Genomic DNA, 18,351 nt, shown 5'->3' with positions numbered 1-18,351 from the left:
GCATTTTTGCAACAAAGCTTTCGATACCTTACTCACCAAGTATGGTGTCACTCATAAAGTCACGACCCCTATCATCCTCAAGCAAGCGGTCAAGTGGAAGTCTTTAACTGGGAGATAACGAGTATTTTGTCCAAAACAGTTAATGTTAACCGGACGGATTGGTCCAAGAAACTTGATGATGCTTTATAGGCTTATATGATGGCTTACAAAACACCGATTGGAATGTCTCCATACCGGTTGGTGTTCAGAAAAGCTTGTCATCTTCCGGTGGAACTTGAGCACAAAGCTATGTGGACTTTAAAAAATTTGAATCTTGAGTGGGATGTCACTGCCAACTTAAGGGTGGCACAATTGAATGAGTTAGATGAGTTCCGGTACCATGCATATACAAGTTCGTCCTTATACAAGGAGAAGATGAAGTACCTCCATGACAAGTAAATTTGGAACAAGGAGTTTAAAGAAGGTGATCTTGTGTTGTTGTTCAATTCTCGGTTACGGATGTTTTCGGAAAAGTTAAAATCTAAAGGGAGTGGCCTGTTTGAGGTTTTAAGTGTGACACCCTTTGGTGCATTGGACTTGAAAAATAAAAATGATGAGGTGTTTAGAGTCAATAGTCACCGGGTGAAGTACTATTTGGGAAATGTTGGTGATGGCCACGTCGTGGCGGTAATTCATTTCAAGTGATGGTAATCTGCGTCGTACCGCGACGTTAAATCAGGCGCTTCTTGGGAGGCAACCCATGTTTCTTTTTCTTTTTTCCTTCTTCTTTAGATAGGTATTATTTTGTACTAATTGGTTTTCAAGTATGTTGTAGGAATGAGTGTGCTTTGCAGGGACTGTCCTCGAAAAAATTGGCTAGATATGAAAAAAGTGCGGACTGCACAATTTGGAATGCCACAGTAGAAGGGATCTGCGACCGCACAATTCTTGTGCGGACCACACAACTGGAATTCAAAAATTGCACATTCTCTAAAGTTTGCTTATCAATGAAATAGCCAATATGCGGCCGCACAAAAATTTGCGGTCTCACACATAATTCTGCTGACCGCAGATCGTCTAAGGGTAAATGCATAGAATGTAAAAGAGTGCGGACCACAGAAGGAATTCTGTGGCCGCACTCATCTCTTGAACTCTTGCCCAGCCCGATAAGTATAAATAGTAGTCTTCACTTTACTGTTAGAACTTTACACTCTCTGAGAATTAAAACAAAGGCAAAAATAGTGCACTCAACTAATTCATGCATCTGATACGTAATCCATCATCTTTGATCACTCATTAACACCACTTCATCACTGGTATGTTCAAATCATCTTTAGAATCTTTTAATTTTCTTAATTTAGTTTATAATTTGTTTAGTTATTTTTAGACCAATTGTCAAATTCATAATCATGTGGTCTGAAATTTGTGTTGGGTAACTTCCTATTTGCCAGATGCGGGATGTGTATTTGGTTGATATAGTTTAATTGCTACTACCATGTTCAAATTGTGGTAAAAGTAGAAACCCTAGAACTCTGCCCGATTAATTTTTGAATGCGACCACACAAGGAATTGTGTGGTCCGCAGATCGGTAGGCTAGGGCATTTAGTGTAGCATGATTGTGCGGACAGCACTTGAAATTGTGCGGTTCGCAGAAATTCAACCGCAGCCGCAGAAAAGTGTGTGTGTCCGCAGATCAAGCAATTCTCTATCTTCAGAAAGTTGTCATTTTTGAGATTCCATTGTGCGGCCACACCCAAAATTGTGCGGACCGCACTCCAGATGTGCGGTCACACTCAAAATTGTATGGATCGCAAAATCATCATTGCGACTGCACTTTCAAATTGTGCGGTCCGCGCAACCTCATCTGCAGCCGCACTCAAAAATGTGCGGGCCACACTTCCTCACCGTGCACAATATTTTGTTCTGCAACTGTCTGCTATTCTGAACTTGATCTAGAACTGACTTCTCTTGCTATCTATTGTAGAAAATGGTTAGGTCTCATGGATGTGGTGACACATCAAAGTGGAGGGGTGAATCCTCCCGAGGCCAAGGCAAGCGTACTTTATCACTCACCGTGCAAAGAGTTATAGCCAGAAAGGCAATAGCCGGGAGAGCTCCAGAGTCTGCTGAGTCTAGTTCCTATGTCCCGTTTAGGGAAGCATCGGAGGGAAACTCTGTGCAAGATCCTGATGCTCAATCACATCCACGACAACAACTACTACATTTTATGATGATGATATTCCGGATGATGGTCTAGTGGGTGATACCAGAGTTGCCGGCTGTGAGAGGTCAAAGAAGAAAGAAGTGTGGGAAGATAGATTTGTGAGCATGACTGCATTCGATAATTCCAAGAGTGGTGGCCTCAGAGATTGCTCACTCATGAGCGTCAGTTTGTATTGAAAGACTTGGATAGGTACAACCCAAATGTGTCTAGATAATTCCATGAGAGAAAAGGGTGGACATGGTTCACTCAAAGTGTGGTAGATGCCAAAGAGCACTTAGTCCAGCAATGCTACGCCAATGTGGCACATATTAAGAAGGGGACCAAGGTGACGAAAACGAGGAAATTAAAAGTGAGATTCGATTAGAGCACCCTGAATGCATATTTAGGATTAGAGGATGTAGAGCCGATGCAATATCTGGAGAAGTTCGCATTGGGTGATGTAACGCGCCCTTGGCTAACTGAGATTTTGGCAGCTCCAGGACTATCACTACCATGGATCAGGACAGGGGTTCCTATTCAGTGGAACACCCAGACTAGATCCATGCTAGAATGAAAACAATCTCCCAATCCCAAGGATAGTTCTAGTTGCTTCCATCATGGTCGGGTACTCAATCAATATGGGTGCCGTGATGTTGGCCAACATGTCTCTGGTTGGTAGGCAAGGTGACAGCTCCTACCCATATCCCAACACTATCACAGAGTAATTTACGGATGCAGGGGTAGAGTCCAAGAGTTTTGACACGAAGGTTTGGGCAAAGAAGCCCTTCACTTGGTACTCTCTGAAGGACCCGAGGAACCCGAAGAACAAGGGTCAGTCGACTGCTATCGTAGGCCAGTCTGATGAGCCTTCGGTGGTAGTTGTAGATTCAGCAGACATGCCTTCGCCAATACAACCGCCATGCCTCCACCTCCATCTTCTGGGCCGTCAGCATCAGTTCCCTTCACTTCCACTTTAAGGCCGGTGCCTATGCCTTCTTATCCACTTTCTATGCTGCGAGTCTCCCAGACACTGGCGAGCCTCAACAACTGGATACAGACAGCTACTGTAAAGCTATCTGATCTATCCAGTGCTGTTTTAGCACAGACATCTACCTCGGCACCCCAGATTCCTCCGACAGTAGAGGACACTTTGAATAAGATTTTGGAGAACTAGAAGACCATCATGGACACTTTGGTGGAACATGGAGGAGTGATTGAGAAGCTTGGGAAATGGGTTAAGAATATGATAAAATCCCAAGCATCCAAGAAGTCAGTTGACAGGTTGAGAAGAAAGGTGACTAGAATAGCAACAACTGGTGACCTTCCATTTAATTTGCTGATAGAGACAGCTCCAACAGCACCAGTAGACCCAACAACACCTTCAGTACCAGTGGCACCAGCTGGCCTGTCTAAGGAGCCAGACCTGGCAGCCCACACTACTGAGGCGGTGCAACAGATGTTCACCAACCCAGCTACAGCTACTCCCCGATCAGAGGACGATGAGATCCAGTTGGAGGAGCCTAAGGGCGGTGACGATGCTATGGGCACAGAGATGTCCAAGGCCACATAGGGAGTCCTCTTTACTCTTTTCCTTATTTATTTTTATTTTGTTAAGTATTGGGGACAATGTTTATTCTTATTCGGGGGGGGGGGGTTATTTGATTTGATATTTGACATTGGCTTGTAATAACTGATAACACTTTCTTTTTCTTTTCATTATGTACATACTCTTCTCCCTCTCTATTGAAGTATATATATTTTCTTTCTTCCTCTCTCATTTTGTATATTCATTTATGCTTTCATTAGCTTACTTTATAGATTATTTATTTTGTTTTCTTAGTAGTCAATGTTTAATCTAATAGCTTCTTGTTTACTTTAATAGCTTTTGTTTACTTTAGTACTTTCTTTTCATGTTTAAGTGATCAATAAACCTTTGGTTTTCTTAATGACACAGTTCTTTCCAAAGGTAGTTTTTGTGTGAACCGGGAGACTCTTCCCAATGATAAATGGCGTGACAACCTTCTTAAGGGATTGAGTCCGTTTTTGGTGTTTAGGTAAGAATAGTAGTAATAATGAATAAAAACTCTAATTGAGTCAAACATACTTCACTTGGTACCAACACACTTAACTACGTACTTATGATTAAAAACAAGTTCTTGGAAAGAAATAGTTCTAGTTAGTGACCTTCTGACTCTTGTGTTGACTTAAGCAATCATCGAGTGATTTAGTCAAACCATTAGTGATTTTCAATCTTGAATATGGTTGTTGTGGGACCTCGACTCTATCCTCTTTAACAATCTAGCTGTGTGAGAGGTGAGATGTTTTGTTGCAAGTCCAAGTACCCGTGCGAATGGTCTAGAACTTGCCTCGAATGTGTTTCTAGGCAAAATTTTAAGTTTTACTTGGCTTGAGAAGTGATTGTAGGCTCTACTTGACCCGCTTGAAATTTTCGATGTCCCGCCAATATTGTTATCCCTAGTCAACCCATTTGAGCCTAAAACCTTCCTCATTTAATAACTATGTTACAAGTCTTTACCCATTTTTGTAATGACCCTCTCTTGGAACACGAGCTTTCCTTAACACTCTTGAGAAATAATTGGCTAAAACATAAGTTTGGGGGAGCGACGAGGAGTTTGAAAAAGGTATCAAGGCACAAAGAGAAAAGGAATGAAGAAAAGGAAAGGCAAAGAAAAAGAAAGAAAGAACAAAAGGAAAAATACAAAAAGAAAGTGAATAAGTTGACAAGTTGAAGGGATTCAAATAAAAGTAACGATGCAAAGCATGGAGAAAACAATGAAGGAGAAAATGAATATCATGACCAAAGAAAGAGTGATGTTAAGTTTCTCTAGTTCCCCTAAGGAAAAGAAAATGCCTCAAAGATTCCGCAAAACATGAGCCGAAAAGAGAAAATGGAGTGCCTAAGGAAAGATGAACCCGTCCTATTCCAACATATCCAACCATAGTCCAAAAGCCTTCATTACATTCTGAAAAAGCCCTACGTGATTTTAGTCCAAGTGAACTTACATTAGTGGTGATCTACATGAGGGGCAAACATATGGTACTTAGAGTCGTAGTTGTGACATTCTTTTGAGAGAGATGAGCAAACTTTTCACAAATCTTTGAATTGAGTGCTACATTCTTAAGTAAGATATGCTAACAGAGAGTAGAGGAGGAGGAGTTTGGGATCCACAATGACCTACATGAAAGAGCGAGCTTCCTTGATGAAAAAAGTCAACTCTTGATGCTCAATTGTCACACTAGAACTATTTGTGCTTAAAAATTCAAATCATTGCCTTGTTGATAATTCATAAGTGTTGTGGGTAATCTTGGTCCCAATTGATGCACCTTAGATTAGCTGGAATAACTCTTAACTTGTGGAGGTGGGAATTACCTTATTTCCTTGAGGACAAGCAAAAGCTTAAGTTTGGGGGAATTGATAAGTGGAAATTGTAACTACTTATTATCGCCTTTTTGCTTTCATTTTAGTCCAAAAACGTTTAGTTGTATTCTCGAAAATTGATGAAATATGCTTAATTGTACGAGTATTGGAAAATAAGCCACTAAGATAAAATCCAACTCAAAAAGGAGTGATCTGAACTCAAGGACAAAATCAGGCACAAAAGCTCAAAGTACAGACCGCAGATTTCTATCTGTGGTCGCAGATTGTGAAGGAAAGTTCATCAGAGCCCAAGTGCAAAGTGCGGTCCGCACATGAAAATGTGCGGCCGCAAAAGCTAATAAAGAGCAGAAGTTCAGAGAGTTCTCATTCAGAATCGAAGGAAGTGCGGACCACACAATTATTGGGCGGCCACAAAAGTCAGCTACGCGACCGCACTCAGAAATGTAGGGTCCGCAGAAGAGCCCTGTGCGGCCACACCAAGAAATGTGCAAACTGCAGAACATGAGAGATCCGGTTGCATTTCAGAATTGTGCGGCCACAGATTCAAATCCTATCAAGACTGAAGCAAAAGTGTGGACCGCACATGGAATTGTGCAGCCGCAGAACCTCCAAAAGGGCATTTTTGTCCGAAAATTCCAACTTTGTATAAATAGAATAGTTTCACGAAATTAGGTCAAGTTTTGAATATTCAAAGTGGTGTAGCCATTTTTCTTTGCTTCTTTAGGCAACCTTAGCTTATTTTGGTGATTTAATATTGGGTTTTTATATTTTAATCTTTCAATATGAGTTTTATTATCTTTTCTTCCCTGTTTTCTTCTATCCCCACTATGAGTAGCTAGATTTTTACTAGGGTTGTAACCCAACCCTAGTGTGTAAACCTTATAGGTGATTAATTTTATACTTGTTTATGAATGGATGTTTGTTATTTAGCTAGGTTTATGCTTCAATTGTGAAATTAATGGTTGCAAACATATATTTATACCTATTTGACTTAGTCTCTTCTTGAGAAAGAAACACCTAGTCTAGGTTAACTTAGCTAATAAGGAATTGGGTCAATTGAGAGATTGATTAACCCAATTAAAGGGTTCAACCTAGAGATAGTAACAACCCGACTTGATCTCTTATCAACTGTTTTGGTAGATACCCATTTGGTTTTGATAAAGCTAAATTGGGCAAAACCACTCTCTGCCCGAGAGGTATTGAGTGGGCAACGTAGTGTTGTGAGCTATAATACACCCAGTCAATAAAATAACATAAAAGTCTTTATCCCATTAGACAAACACCTAGTTTATGATCACAACCCTAGGCCTTTTTATATCTCCAAAAAAAACATTCAAAAATAATATTCTCTAGTTTGATATCTTTAAAATTGCAATCCTTAGCATAATTTTAGAATTAAAAATAAAATCCTGTTTGTGGAAGTGCAATCTAGATACTTCACATACTCACTCCAAATATATACTACTAATTCACATCTTCGCTCCCTGCGAATTCGATCCCGACTCCTTGTTGGGTTTTATTATTGCAAACAACCGTGTCATACCTCATAAGAGGCATGCATTTGGACATGATCAATGGACTTTTACTCACTGCATTTGCGATCCGCACGCGTTCGCGAAGCCTCTGGTCATTGTTCACCGTGTTCGCAAGGTTTGTGCCGCGAACGCGAGGCTTTATTTCCACTGGGCAACAATCTATTTTTCGCGATTGCGAGGATTGTTCCGCGACCGCGTAAGAGGAATCACGGACAATGTATAAGTACTCTATTTCGAGGGCTTTTGATATTTTATCACTTTTGAGTTAGAGGGCTCGGATTTGGGAGGGGATTTTTACGTGTTGGCTTGGGGTAAGTGTTCTTCATCCGGTTATAATTATATTCCTTAATTACATCTTTGTTTTAACATTATATTAGTGATTTGAATAAGAGAAAATGGGAATTTTCCTAAAAATCTTTCAAAATAAAAAATGAGGATTTGAAGGGCGATTTGATCTCTAAATTTGATAATTTTAGAATGGTTGGACTCGTATCAGATTCAGGTTTTGTAAATTTTATCGGGTTTCAAGGTACAAGCCTGGAGTTGACTTTTGAGTTGACTTTTTGGTTTTAATTAAAGATCGAAACTTTATTATCTGAAATTATTTTCTATGGCTTTTATTTACGATATTAAGTTATTTTGGCTAGACTTGAGCCGTTCGGAGGTTGTTTCACATGAGAGGGTCATTTTAGAGTATAGATTTAGCTTCTTTGAGGTAAGTATCTTGTCTAACTTTGTGCGAGGGAAACTACCCCTTAGGATTCGAGTTGATTGTGCTATTTGTGTTATGTGAAAGCCGTGTACGCAAGGTAGCAAGTGGGGTACACAGGCTATATATGGTATTTGTCCGATTTAGGTTATCTAGATTCTTTCCATGCCTTTAATTGGTCATAATGTGTTATGTCTCTCATTTTTAATCTACCCTTACATGCTTTATTTGACGTTGTTAGCACTTATTGTATCTCGTACTTGTTATTTTGCCCTTACATGTTTTATTTGCAGTTATTACCTTCCTTATTATCTTGTTACCTTTTTAATTATTGAGTTCCTTCCATGACTCCATGCTTATTTGCTACTTGCCTTAATTGTCGTAATTGCACACCTTAGTTGTCACGTGCTTTACTTGTCTTGTCATTTTTGTAATATTTTCCTTTGATTATTACGTGGTTCCTTTATTGCTGTGTACTCACACCCTATGATTTGAGGAATTCTTATAAATTGAGTATTTGATTGTTGATGTTATTGATTTATCTATGGATCGGGTTGCACGCCGCAACATGTGGAATACGGGTGGATTTATATTGATATGATGGGATCGAGTTGCATGCCGCAATAGGTAAAATAAGGGTGGATTGATATGGTGAAATAAGAGTGAATTTATATTGATACGGTGGGATCAAGTTGTGCGCCACAACATGTAAAATAAGGGCGGACGGATATGGTGAAATAAGGGAGAATTATGATATGGTAGAATCGGGTTGTGCGCCGCAATATATATATACACTTATTATTATTGATATTTACACAGTGGAATAAGGGAGGATCATGTTATACGGTGGAATCGAGTTGCGTGCCGCAATAGTTTATATATTTTGTACTTCTTATTGTATTGTGTTGTCTTCGGTTCTTTCGTACGAGACTTTGAGGATTGGTATTTCTTTTTTTTTCCTGGTGTTCATGGATTGAGTTGTTTTCATTAGTTTACTGCTTTGTGGTCATTCCCTGTTTTCCTTTCCTATTACTATTATTTTGGTGAATTGATTTTCAAGATGAATTTACTACGCTGAGTCATTTTCTTATACCATGTTGAGTTGTAGTAACATAACGGTTTTAAATAAAAGAATTATTAACATGATTACCTTATGTGACTCTTAAGTTAAAACTCGTCGTTTTATTCGGTACTTTTCTATTTCTAATAGTTATTATATTTCACTTTAATTGATTTCTCAACCTAATCTCCTTACCTTGTCTGTTGTTTTTACTTTACTTAAAAAGAATTGTTATTATATTTTAATTTAATAAATTCTATATTAAATTCAGTAGCTTATTCGATGTTTTATTTTATTTGAAAATATTATTTTCTTCACCCAAATAATTTTTAAAATAAACCTATTTTCTCATTGATTCCCTGCTTGGTTCAGAAACTGTAATTTTACTTTGCAGTACATAAATAAGATCTCTTGAACATCTTAATTAATATTTGACACAGATACTATGTACCGAGTAGCATGTGGATTTTGTCGTGCGAAGTGATTTGGAAAAGTGTGCGCACAAGGTGCCTTGTATGTAAAGTTTGGAAAATTGGGATTTATGATCTGAGATTACGAGAAATGGTATTTGGAATAATTTTTGTTAAAATTCATACATTAGAAATGATTTGATTGATTGAGTTGTCAACGATTTTCCTAGCTTGGATACATTCATATCTCACTTGTACCCTGATTGTGTTGTTACTTAATTATTTGGTTGTTTCTCATTGCTATTCGTGCTCCCATTATTTTCACAGTTGAATGTAATTTGGAATCCTTCTACTATTGGCCTTAAATTGATGTTCTTTCCATATTAGCTTTATATTATATCCTGCACAGGTTTATATGTCTGGCAGGTGTCTTGACCTGGCCTCGTCCCTATTCTACCGAGGTTAGGCTTGATACTTACTAGGTACCACTGTGGTGTACTCATGCTACGCTTCTTCATATTTTTGTGCAGAACCAGGTACTTCAGATCGAGTTGGTTTTGAGACTTATGCTTGTGCGGCTGGAGACTTCAAGGTATCCCTGCTGGACGTTCGCAAACTCCGAAGTTACCTTCTATTGTATTTATTTCCATCGTGTTCTATTATTCCGGAACAATGATGTATTCATTATGTGTAGTTACTCTTAGGAAGGCTTATGACTTGTACCACAAGTTTTGAGATATTATATCAAGTTGTGACTATTGGCTTATTTAGAAATTTCCGGTTCATGTTTCGTAGTTGTTTAGTAGAACTTGTTATCAATTCGATATGTGTTAGGCTTACCTAGTTTTAGAGACTAGGTGCTATCACGACTCCTTTGGAGGAATTTTGGGTCGTGACAAGATTTCACTAATTTCATTTAAAATGACAAGAGCATGGATTATTTTTAATTTTTTATTGTTTTATATCAAATATTGATTGCATTATTTTTATAAAGTCTTGTCTCAGGAACTTGAGTTAGAGAGTTCATGATACTTGTTGAGTCCATGAAAGTATGGTACATGATGATCCGACATGACCATGATGACTCTCTTTCTAAGGTATATAGTGATGCACCAATTATATTTCATGGTAGTTGTCATGTTGTCCCCATTTTCTGTTAGTGCGGTATTATCCCAAGCATTTATGTTATTCTCATATTTTAGAGATTCCATTCACTGTTATTATTTTTTTTGGGGTTGTAAGCGAATGCATGAAAGAAATATTATTATCTTTTTGTATTTCCGTTTATTGAAAATGGACGATTTAATGATTTTGTTCCATATACAATTAATTTCAATCATTTGGAATGACCGTGTTTTGAAAAGGCTTTTGCATATACTTCTACTAGGCATATAAATGGGTATTCTTGTATGAGTAGGTTCACTCGGATGAGATAATACGCTGAGTACCAGTCACGTGATTTTGGATTGTGACATTAAGCTATCAGCTTTTTTTGGTAAAGAATATTAGAGTACAAAATGTAAAGGAGTTGTACTCCTCAGCGTTCTCCACCTTGGTATATGTCGGTACACTCCTTAGCATTCTCCAGTTTGGTATATGCAGGTATTAAACTTCATCGTCTAACAATGGAAGCTAAGTTTTATGTCCTCTTCCATGTACTCATTTTTGTGATATATATGAACAGGAAACCATCCCTAAAAGAAAAAAAGAATCGATAGACATTTTTTGATTTGTCTCATTTAAGGTGTTCATTGTTTGAAGTGTACATTTCTCTAAAACACATGGCTTCACCCATGAATCTATAACAACTCTTACCACTAGTGGTAACAAAATGGTTAAAAGAAAATAGTTAGTCACCCGTATTATCCATTAAAAAATAGGTTGGATAATAAATTTTTTAAAAACGGGTCAAATATGGATAACAACCATATTATCTACTTAGAAAATGGATAACAAATGGATAACTAATGTGTTTAACTTTTACATTTGTAAAGCCTCAAATTGGGAGTTCCTAGTTTGGGAGATTAGGAATTCTATCAAAAGTGATTATATTCAAAAAGCCATGAAAAATATGGATATCCATATTATCTACCTGTTAACTCGTTTTCAATCCATATTAAATACGGGTCGGGTCGGATAATTTATCCATTTTGCATTACCCGTTTTCGACCCCATATTCAACCCGACCCGCCCGTCTGCCGCTCCTACTTGCCACATCGCTTCATCTCTTTAAGTGCCGAAAAGAATAAAGTTATATTTGACTGTCTCTAATACAAGTGAGAACCTCCTTTTTTTTTCCTTTTCTTTTGCACGTCATTCTTTGAAGTGCACGACTTCATTCAAGAAGCTATGATCCTCGCTTCGCACCACTTCATTGCTTTAAGCACCAAAGCGATGACTTTTAGCAAAACTGTATTTGACCGACCTCTAATGTGCGAACTTCTTTTGTCTTCAGCTCTTTTGGTTTACATTTTGTGTGTCCTTTTGTCTTGCAGAATTGTTAACTTTAGATTTACAAATGAATAAAACAGTGCTTCATTCAGGTGATAAAAGCAGCAAGCAAGTTGCTTTCTTGCGAAGAAAAAAATATTGAAATAAGATGCTCAAAGATCATATAGGTTTCCTTAGAAGGATAAATTCTTTTCTCTTTAAGCTCACTAGTTAACTAAGATGCATATTTGTAGATCAAAACATGCATTATACATATAGGCTATAACCATTACGTTATAATAGTTGATCTGTTTTCTTTTCTTGAATAATAATAGCGCAAACCGTTGGGCCGGATGCAATTTCAGAAGATAGAGTTGTGCTAACCATAAATAATACAGCTATAATATTAAAGCTGCTTCACTCAAATGGTGAGACATCATGGAGAAGAAAAAATGAAGGCACCAAGGAAGACAGAAATACAGGCTACAAGTCTGATTAATAGTGCTTCCACTTACCAACTACCTACAACGTGGAAACGCCCTTTAATTGAACTTTAGCCTTAGCTGGTTGGAGATGGAGGTGCTCTACCAACTAAGCAAAAATGAAGGCACTAAGGAAGACAGAAATACAGGCTACAAGTCTGATTAATAGTGCTTCCACTTACCAACTACCTACAACGTGGAAACGCCCTTTAATTGAACTTTAGCCTTAGCTGGTTGGAGATGGAGGTGCTCTACCAACTAAGCAAGCCTCTCCTCGTCAACTATAAACTTGTAGAACAAAAACAAAAGTACAATAGTAGAACTAAGCAACTATCTACCTTGTGGATTCATAATTTGCGAGAAGACAGCCTCCGTGCTGTGCTCCTCTGACTCCTCACCTTCTCCGCCTTCCTCTGTAATGCTTAACAATTCTGTATGCATCGCATAAGCATCGTTTGCTTTCTGTTCTGCCACCATCTTTGGTCCATCAGGATTATTTTGCATCTGAAGGCAATACTCAAGATTCCATAAGACTGAACCCATTGAAGGGCGATCAGTTCCATGATCAGACAAGCAACTCACTGCTGTATCAACAAATTGCTTCAAACATTCTTGTGTGATCTCCCCCTTAATATGTGGATCCACAATTTCTTTAGTAGTATGTCTCCTATGGCAGTGTAATGCCCAATCTGCTAGACTAACTTGTTCCTTTGGTAGACTAGGATTTAGAGCTGGTCTTCCGCACAGTACTTCATATAGGACAACCCCAAAAGAGTACACATCAGACTTTTCTGTCAGCTGCTGTCTTCTGAAATATTCTGGATCCAAGTATCCAAAACTTCCTTTTACCATTGTACTAACATGAGTTTGATGGAGATTAGGTCCCGTTTTCGATAACCCGAAATCAGAAACCTTTGCTACCCACTTATCATCCAACAAAATGTTTGTAGTTTTCACATCCCTATGGATGATAGTATATCTTGCACCAGTGTGAAGATAGTGAAGACCTCTGGCTGCACCAATACAAATATCCAGTCTTTGTTTCCATGATAAAGGTGGCTTATTGTGCTTATAAAGATGCTCTCTCAATGTCCCATTAGCCATATAATCATACACTAATATCATCTCTTCATTCTCTTCACAAGCCCCAATCAATGAGACTAAGTGCCTATGTCTAAGTTTCGACAGCAATTCAATCTCAGTTTGGAACTCATGAAGACCTTGTTCAGAAGAAGGGTTTGCTCTCTTAATAGCAACACTAGTCCCTCCATCAATCTCTCCTTTGTACACTTTACCAAATCCTCCAACTCCAATCACTAGCGACTCGTCAAAATTCTTCGTACCATGTTTTATCTCAGCTAAGGTGAAGTGCCTACAAAGGCCTCCACCAATGTTGGAAATGTGACTACTGCCACTGCTCTTGCCTGAGATAGTTGTTCTAGTTTCTGTAGTCCTAGAACTACTATAAATTGGTAACCAACCACCTCTACTAGACTTCCCTCCGATGTTCATATTTTTCTTGCGTTTGATAAAAGCAACTACACCAAAAACAATACCAAAGCCAGCCGCCAATCCTACAACTGAACCAGCTATTATGCCACTTTTACTAGATTTATTTGATGCAAATGATGGTTTTGGCTGAGAATCAGTGTCCGGAGGTGGGCCTGGTGATGGAACAGGATTCGGCCCTGCCAAATTCCCTGTTGTGTCATTGATCTTAAAAATCTCTAGTCCATTGAGGATTGAATCATAAAACTCGGCCTTCGTCTTATCATTAGGATGTAAAGCCACCCACATTTCATCACCACCAGGTTGATCTGTGGCATATATTACAAAGTCCTTGTATGCTGGCACACCTTGGGCACTCGTCCACGAAATAACATCAGCCTCTTCCAAAGCAGTCTGATTGTTAATGTATATATTGAATACCCTCTGATTCACTCTTGTCAACTGAAACTCACAGAAATGTAACCTCACGAGATAAGTGAAATTTCCATCAATTTGGAAAATCCAAGTGAGATTATAATTCCTATTAACATCTGGATTTGGCCCCATGGATCGTGCTGTCCTATAAACATCCACCGGAGCAATGTAATTAGGTAGATTAGGAGGATATGAAATTTTGACACTGTTATTAGCTGCAGATGTCACACCAAATGATGCACCAAACAAATATGGTGCGTCATCATACCATATTCTTCCCAGGCCTGAGTCATTATTTGATGGAATATACTGTCCACCAACATTTAACCTGAACATGGTTTGCATAGAAGAAGCTTCTGTTTCCATTGTCTGATCCGAGAACCCCACCATAGGTGCGGCTTGAAAGATTTCTGGCATTGAAATAATCTCAATTCCATTGATAAAGGCAAAAGAGTCCTTGTATACTGATGAAGGGTTAAAGGTGATGTTAAGGGTGTCAGTTTGGAGAGGGACAATAGTGAATTCCCTTATGATATAAGCCTGCGTTAGTGCTTGTGCTGTGATTGAGGCACTGAAGTTATTGAGAAGAGTAAACCCTCCAACAGTTACAGAAAAGAATGAATTGGAGCAGTTGAAATTGTCATAAGTAGAAGGGTAAAAATGAAGTCTGATCCAATGGCGAGATTTTGGAGAAACAGGAAAAGAATACGTGGTTTGAGTCTTGAAAATCCTAGCAGTCATGTAAGGGATATCAGAAACCAATGAAGGGTCTTGGTATTTAGCTTTAGATGTGATTGAATTACCAGAGGGGAGATGTGTGGAATCTGGACTCCAAATCCTGCCATCTGCATCTGTGGCATTACTTGTAGCCCCACAAGCCAAAACAAAGGAATAAGAATTTGAGCCATTTTTAGATGAATTCACCTTGCTTAGGCCGGAACAAAATGTGGTTATGATAACCAGAAATTTTACACAAGACCAAAGTTTCATTGCTGCGTCAAGAATTGGCAATAGATTTCATGGAAAATGAAGGATATATGAGCCATTAAATTTCACCTTTAATGCATTTCAACCGTGCACAAGGGAAAAGCAAAGAAAATGGAGATCAAAGATACAAGTTTTAATCTGATTTTTTTGCTTTTCCAAAGACTTCTTTCTTTTTTCTTTTTCTTTTTTTTTGATTTGTGTTTTTCCTTGAATGAGTATTAGGATGAAGAGACGTTAGATACGGCAAATTAGTGGTAAAAAATGCTTTGGTAACGTCTACCACCTCTTTTCCCTCTGTATTCATTGATCTATTAAATAGGCATTAAATTATATTAATGTAGTCATATGTTCATAGCACAAAATTCTGTGTTGTTATGTGAGATATATTCTCATTGCTTGACAGGTGAATTTATGAACCACTTGTTCAATTAATGAGAGAAAAAAAAAATGCAAAAGTGTTCCAAATTAAAGCATCAAAATTTTACAAAAATATCGACATGTATGCATAATCCTATACGCTTTTTACGAAATGAGAAAGAGTAATATTTTCTGTTCAAACGTTGATAAAAAATTTCTTATCTTAAAGGTATTTATATTTGAAGTGTTATCTTTTACAATATGGAGAATTTATCTGAAGTTGATTCATCATATAAGGCTTTATAGAGTAATGAATTCCTATTAATTTATTGATTTATTATATTCATAGAGTTCATCCAAAAAAAACAAATGTTGAAAAGAATGGCCACCAACAGTTATAAGTGGATAGTAAGTATCCTTCGTTAATAATTAGATGTTTTCGATTCGAACTTTAAGAATAAAATTGTTTTAATAGAATACATTTTATTCCCTAAAATAATATTTCCTTGCGTGAATTTAGATTAATTTAATGGATACCAAACACTAGGTAAGAAATCAAAATAAAAATTAATAAAAAATATAGGATTTAAAAATAAATATCTATTATATAAGTAAAGAAACGGATAAACAAATAAATAATATATTTAATGCAAATTTTTGTTAAATGAAATAAACAAATGTTTTAGAGAATACTTTATGTTTAAACGCATGATTATGATTAATAGTATACATTACAATATGTACATCTATGCTGTAAAAAATCACTCTGTGATGGCATTATCTCCTTTCAACTTCGTCTCGAATGCTCTTTTCTACAGTAATTTCTTTTAGGGTGATAATATAAAATTGACCATCAGCATTTATTAGCGCGATAAAGTGACACAAAACCCCTTAGGGGTCGTTTGGTAGGAGGTATATATAGATATAATGCTGGTATAAAAATTTAATATTACCTTAATACTTTGTTTGGTTAGTAAATCTGGTATAAGTTATCCCGGGATTAAAATTAGTACCGGAATAACATATACCTTGTAGGGATTGGGATAATTGGTGCTGGGATAACTTATATCTTCTTCTTAGAAATTATGCAATTGTCATTTTTAATACAACATATCAAACAGTAGATAAAAAATAATACCAGGATAACTAATCCCAACATAACTTATCCCAGCATAAGCCGTATTCAAACCATTTTACCTTTGGCATACACATTAAGGAAATACGAACACCTAGAGAGAAAAATGTATTACAAAATTAGCCTTAATTAATTATTACCTCGACACATTGTAATATGTAAAAATAAGGGCAAATTTTAGAAAAATAAAATAAATTCCTTATAGATTGTGTAACAACAACACAACAACCCAGTATAATCCCACTTGTGGGGTCTGGGGAGGGTAGTGTGTACGCAGACCTTACTCCTACCCTGGGTTAGAGAGGTTGTTTCCAAATAAACCCTCGGCATCCTTCTCTCCAAGAACTCCTCACCTTGCTCTTGGGGTGACTCGAACTCACAACCTCTTGGTTGGAGGTTGCTTACCATCAGAGCAACCCCTCTTATCTAAATGAACACTTATTTTAGACCAAAATAAAAATGTAAAATAATTACTTTTTTTAGACCAAAATAAAAAGATAAAATGATCACTTGTTGAGAAGTGAGGAAGTATATAACAATTACCAAAGATACCCACTAATGACTTTGTCATTTTCCTAGTCTAAAAATCCTTGCTCAGAGGATAGGCATCTTTCACATCATTATATGTGCGCATCTTAAGAAGTGTGAAACAAAGCAAACGCCCCTCCAAACCCCCCCCCCCGTGAAACAAAGCAAACGCCCCCCACCAAAAAAAAAAAAGAAAAAAGAAAGGGAAATGGCCGTTCCAAATTCTTCTTTCTTGCCACTTCTAGCACTGCCACTTCTCTACTGGGCTTTCAACTTGCCCAAGCGTCAGCCAAAGGAAACAAAACTAGTGTTTTATGTCCATGACTATTTAAGTGGGCATGACACATCTGCAATCACTGTAGCAGGAAAAGATTGGCCGCAAGCTAGTGTTCTTCATTTTGGGACAATGGTTGCAGTGGATGATCCAGTAACTGAAAGTCCAGATCCAAAGTCCAAAGAGATTGGTAGAGCTCAAGGTATGTACATAAATTCACAGTTAGATGGCAAGGGACTGCACTTGATGTTTTCTGTTATTTTCACTCATGGGGAATTCAAAGGGAGTACTTTGGAGATTCAAGGTGCTGATCTTTTTGCAATGAAGGAGAGGGAATTCTCTATTGTCTCAGGGACTGGTTTTTTTAGATTTGTTAAAGGTTATGGCATTATGACAACTCACTTTATTGATATTCCTAATCTCAAAGCCATTCTTAAGCTTCATGTTACTGTCAAGCACTATTGACTTTTCCTAGTTTATGTCAAAGTTTTCATGTATTCTGCCTCTTTTTCCTAGAATCAAATTCGAGGCTACTTTTTTTCTACTTACTCAAATGACTATTAATTATTGCAGTGAGATGACTATTAATTGAATCAAGAGATGTATTTCATGAAGTATTAATTTTTAAAAAATAAAAATTAATATTATTAAGCAAAGCTTTAACCCTAAGTACTATAATGAAAGACTGGCTGAGGAAATAAGGAAGGAGATTTCAACCTAAACATAATAACTTGAAAGAGAAATAGTCATGTAAAAACAGTCTCACTACAAAATTGTGTGGACTCCAAAAGAAAGTGGCACAAATGAATTGCACAGAAATACGGCATCCGTGGGAACTAAGATAAGCTAAGTATGCACACAACAAGGGGGCAGAAAGACCAGGAAAAGTAATAGCTTACGTTTAAAGAAAGCTTAGAAGGAACGAAAAGAGTTATTCGA

The 18,351-nt window shown here is 37.5% G+C and overlaps 2 protein-coding genes across 2 annotated transcripts; one reads left to right on the top strand and one right to left on the bottom strand.

Moving 5' to 3' along the window:
* Window positions 1–12,082: 12,082 nt before the first annotated feature.
* LOC107830137 (receptor-like protein kinase ANXUR1) lies at window positions 12,083–15,389 on the bottom strand. The gene has a single exon (XM_016657617.2). It carries the CDS (start codon window positions 15,119–15,121, stop codon window positions 12,539–12,541), a length of 2,583 nt encoding a protein of 860 aa, XP_016513103.1. The 5' UTR covers window positions 15,122–15,389; the 3' UTR covers window positions 12,083–12,538.
* A 1,957-nt stretch (window positions 15,390–17,346) lies between these two features.
* LOC107830136 (dirigent protein 11-like) lies at window positions 17,347–17,877 on the top strand. Its single transcript, XM_016657616.2, has one exon. The coding sequence runs from the start codon at window positions 17,347–17,349 to the stop codon at window positions 17,875–17,877; it is 531 nt and encodes a 176-aa protein (XP_016513102.2).
* The last annotated feature ends 474 nt before the right edge of the window (window positions 17,878–18,351 follow it).

Source organism: Nicotiana tabacum, chromosome 22 (assembly GCF_000715075.1).
Source record: "Nicotiana tabacum cultivar K326 chromosome 22, ASM71507v2, whole genome shotgun sequence".
NCBI lineage: Eukaryota > Viridiplantae > Streptophyta > Magnoliopsida > Solanales > Solanaceae > Nicotiana > Nicotiana tabacum.
This window is presented reverse-complemented; position numbering and strand designations above follow the sequence as displayed.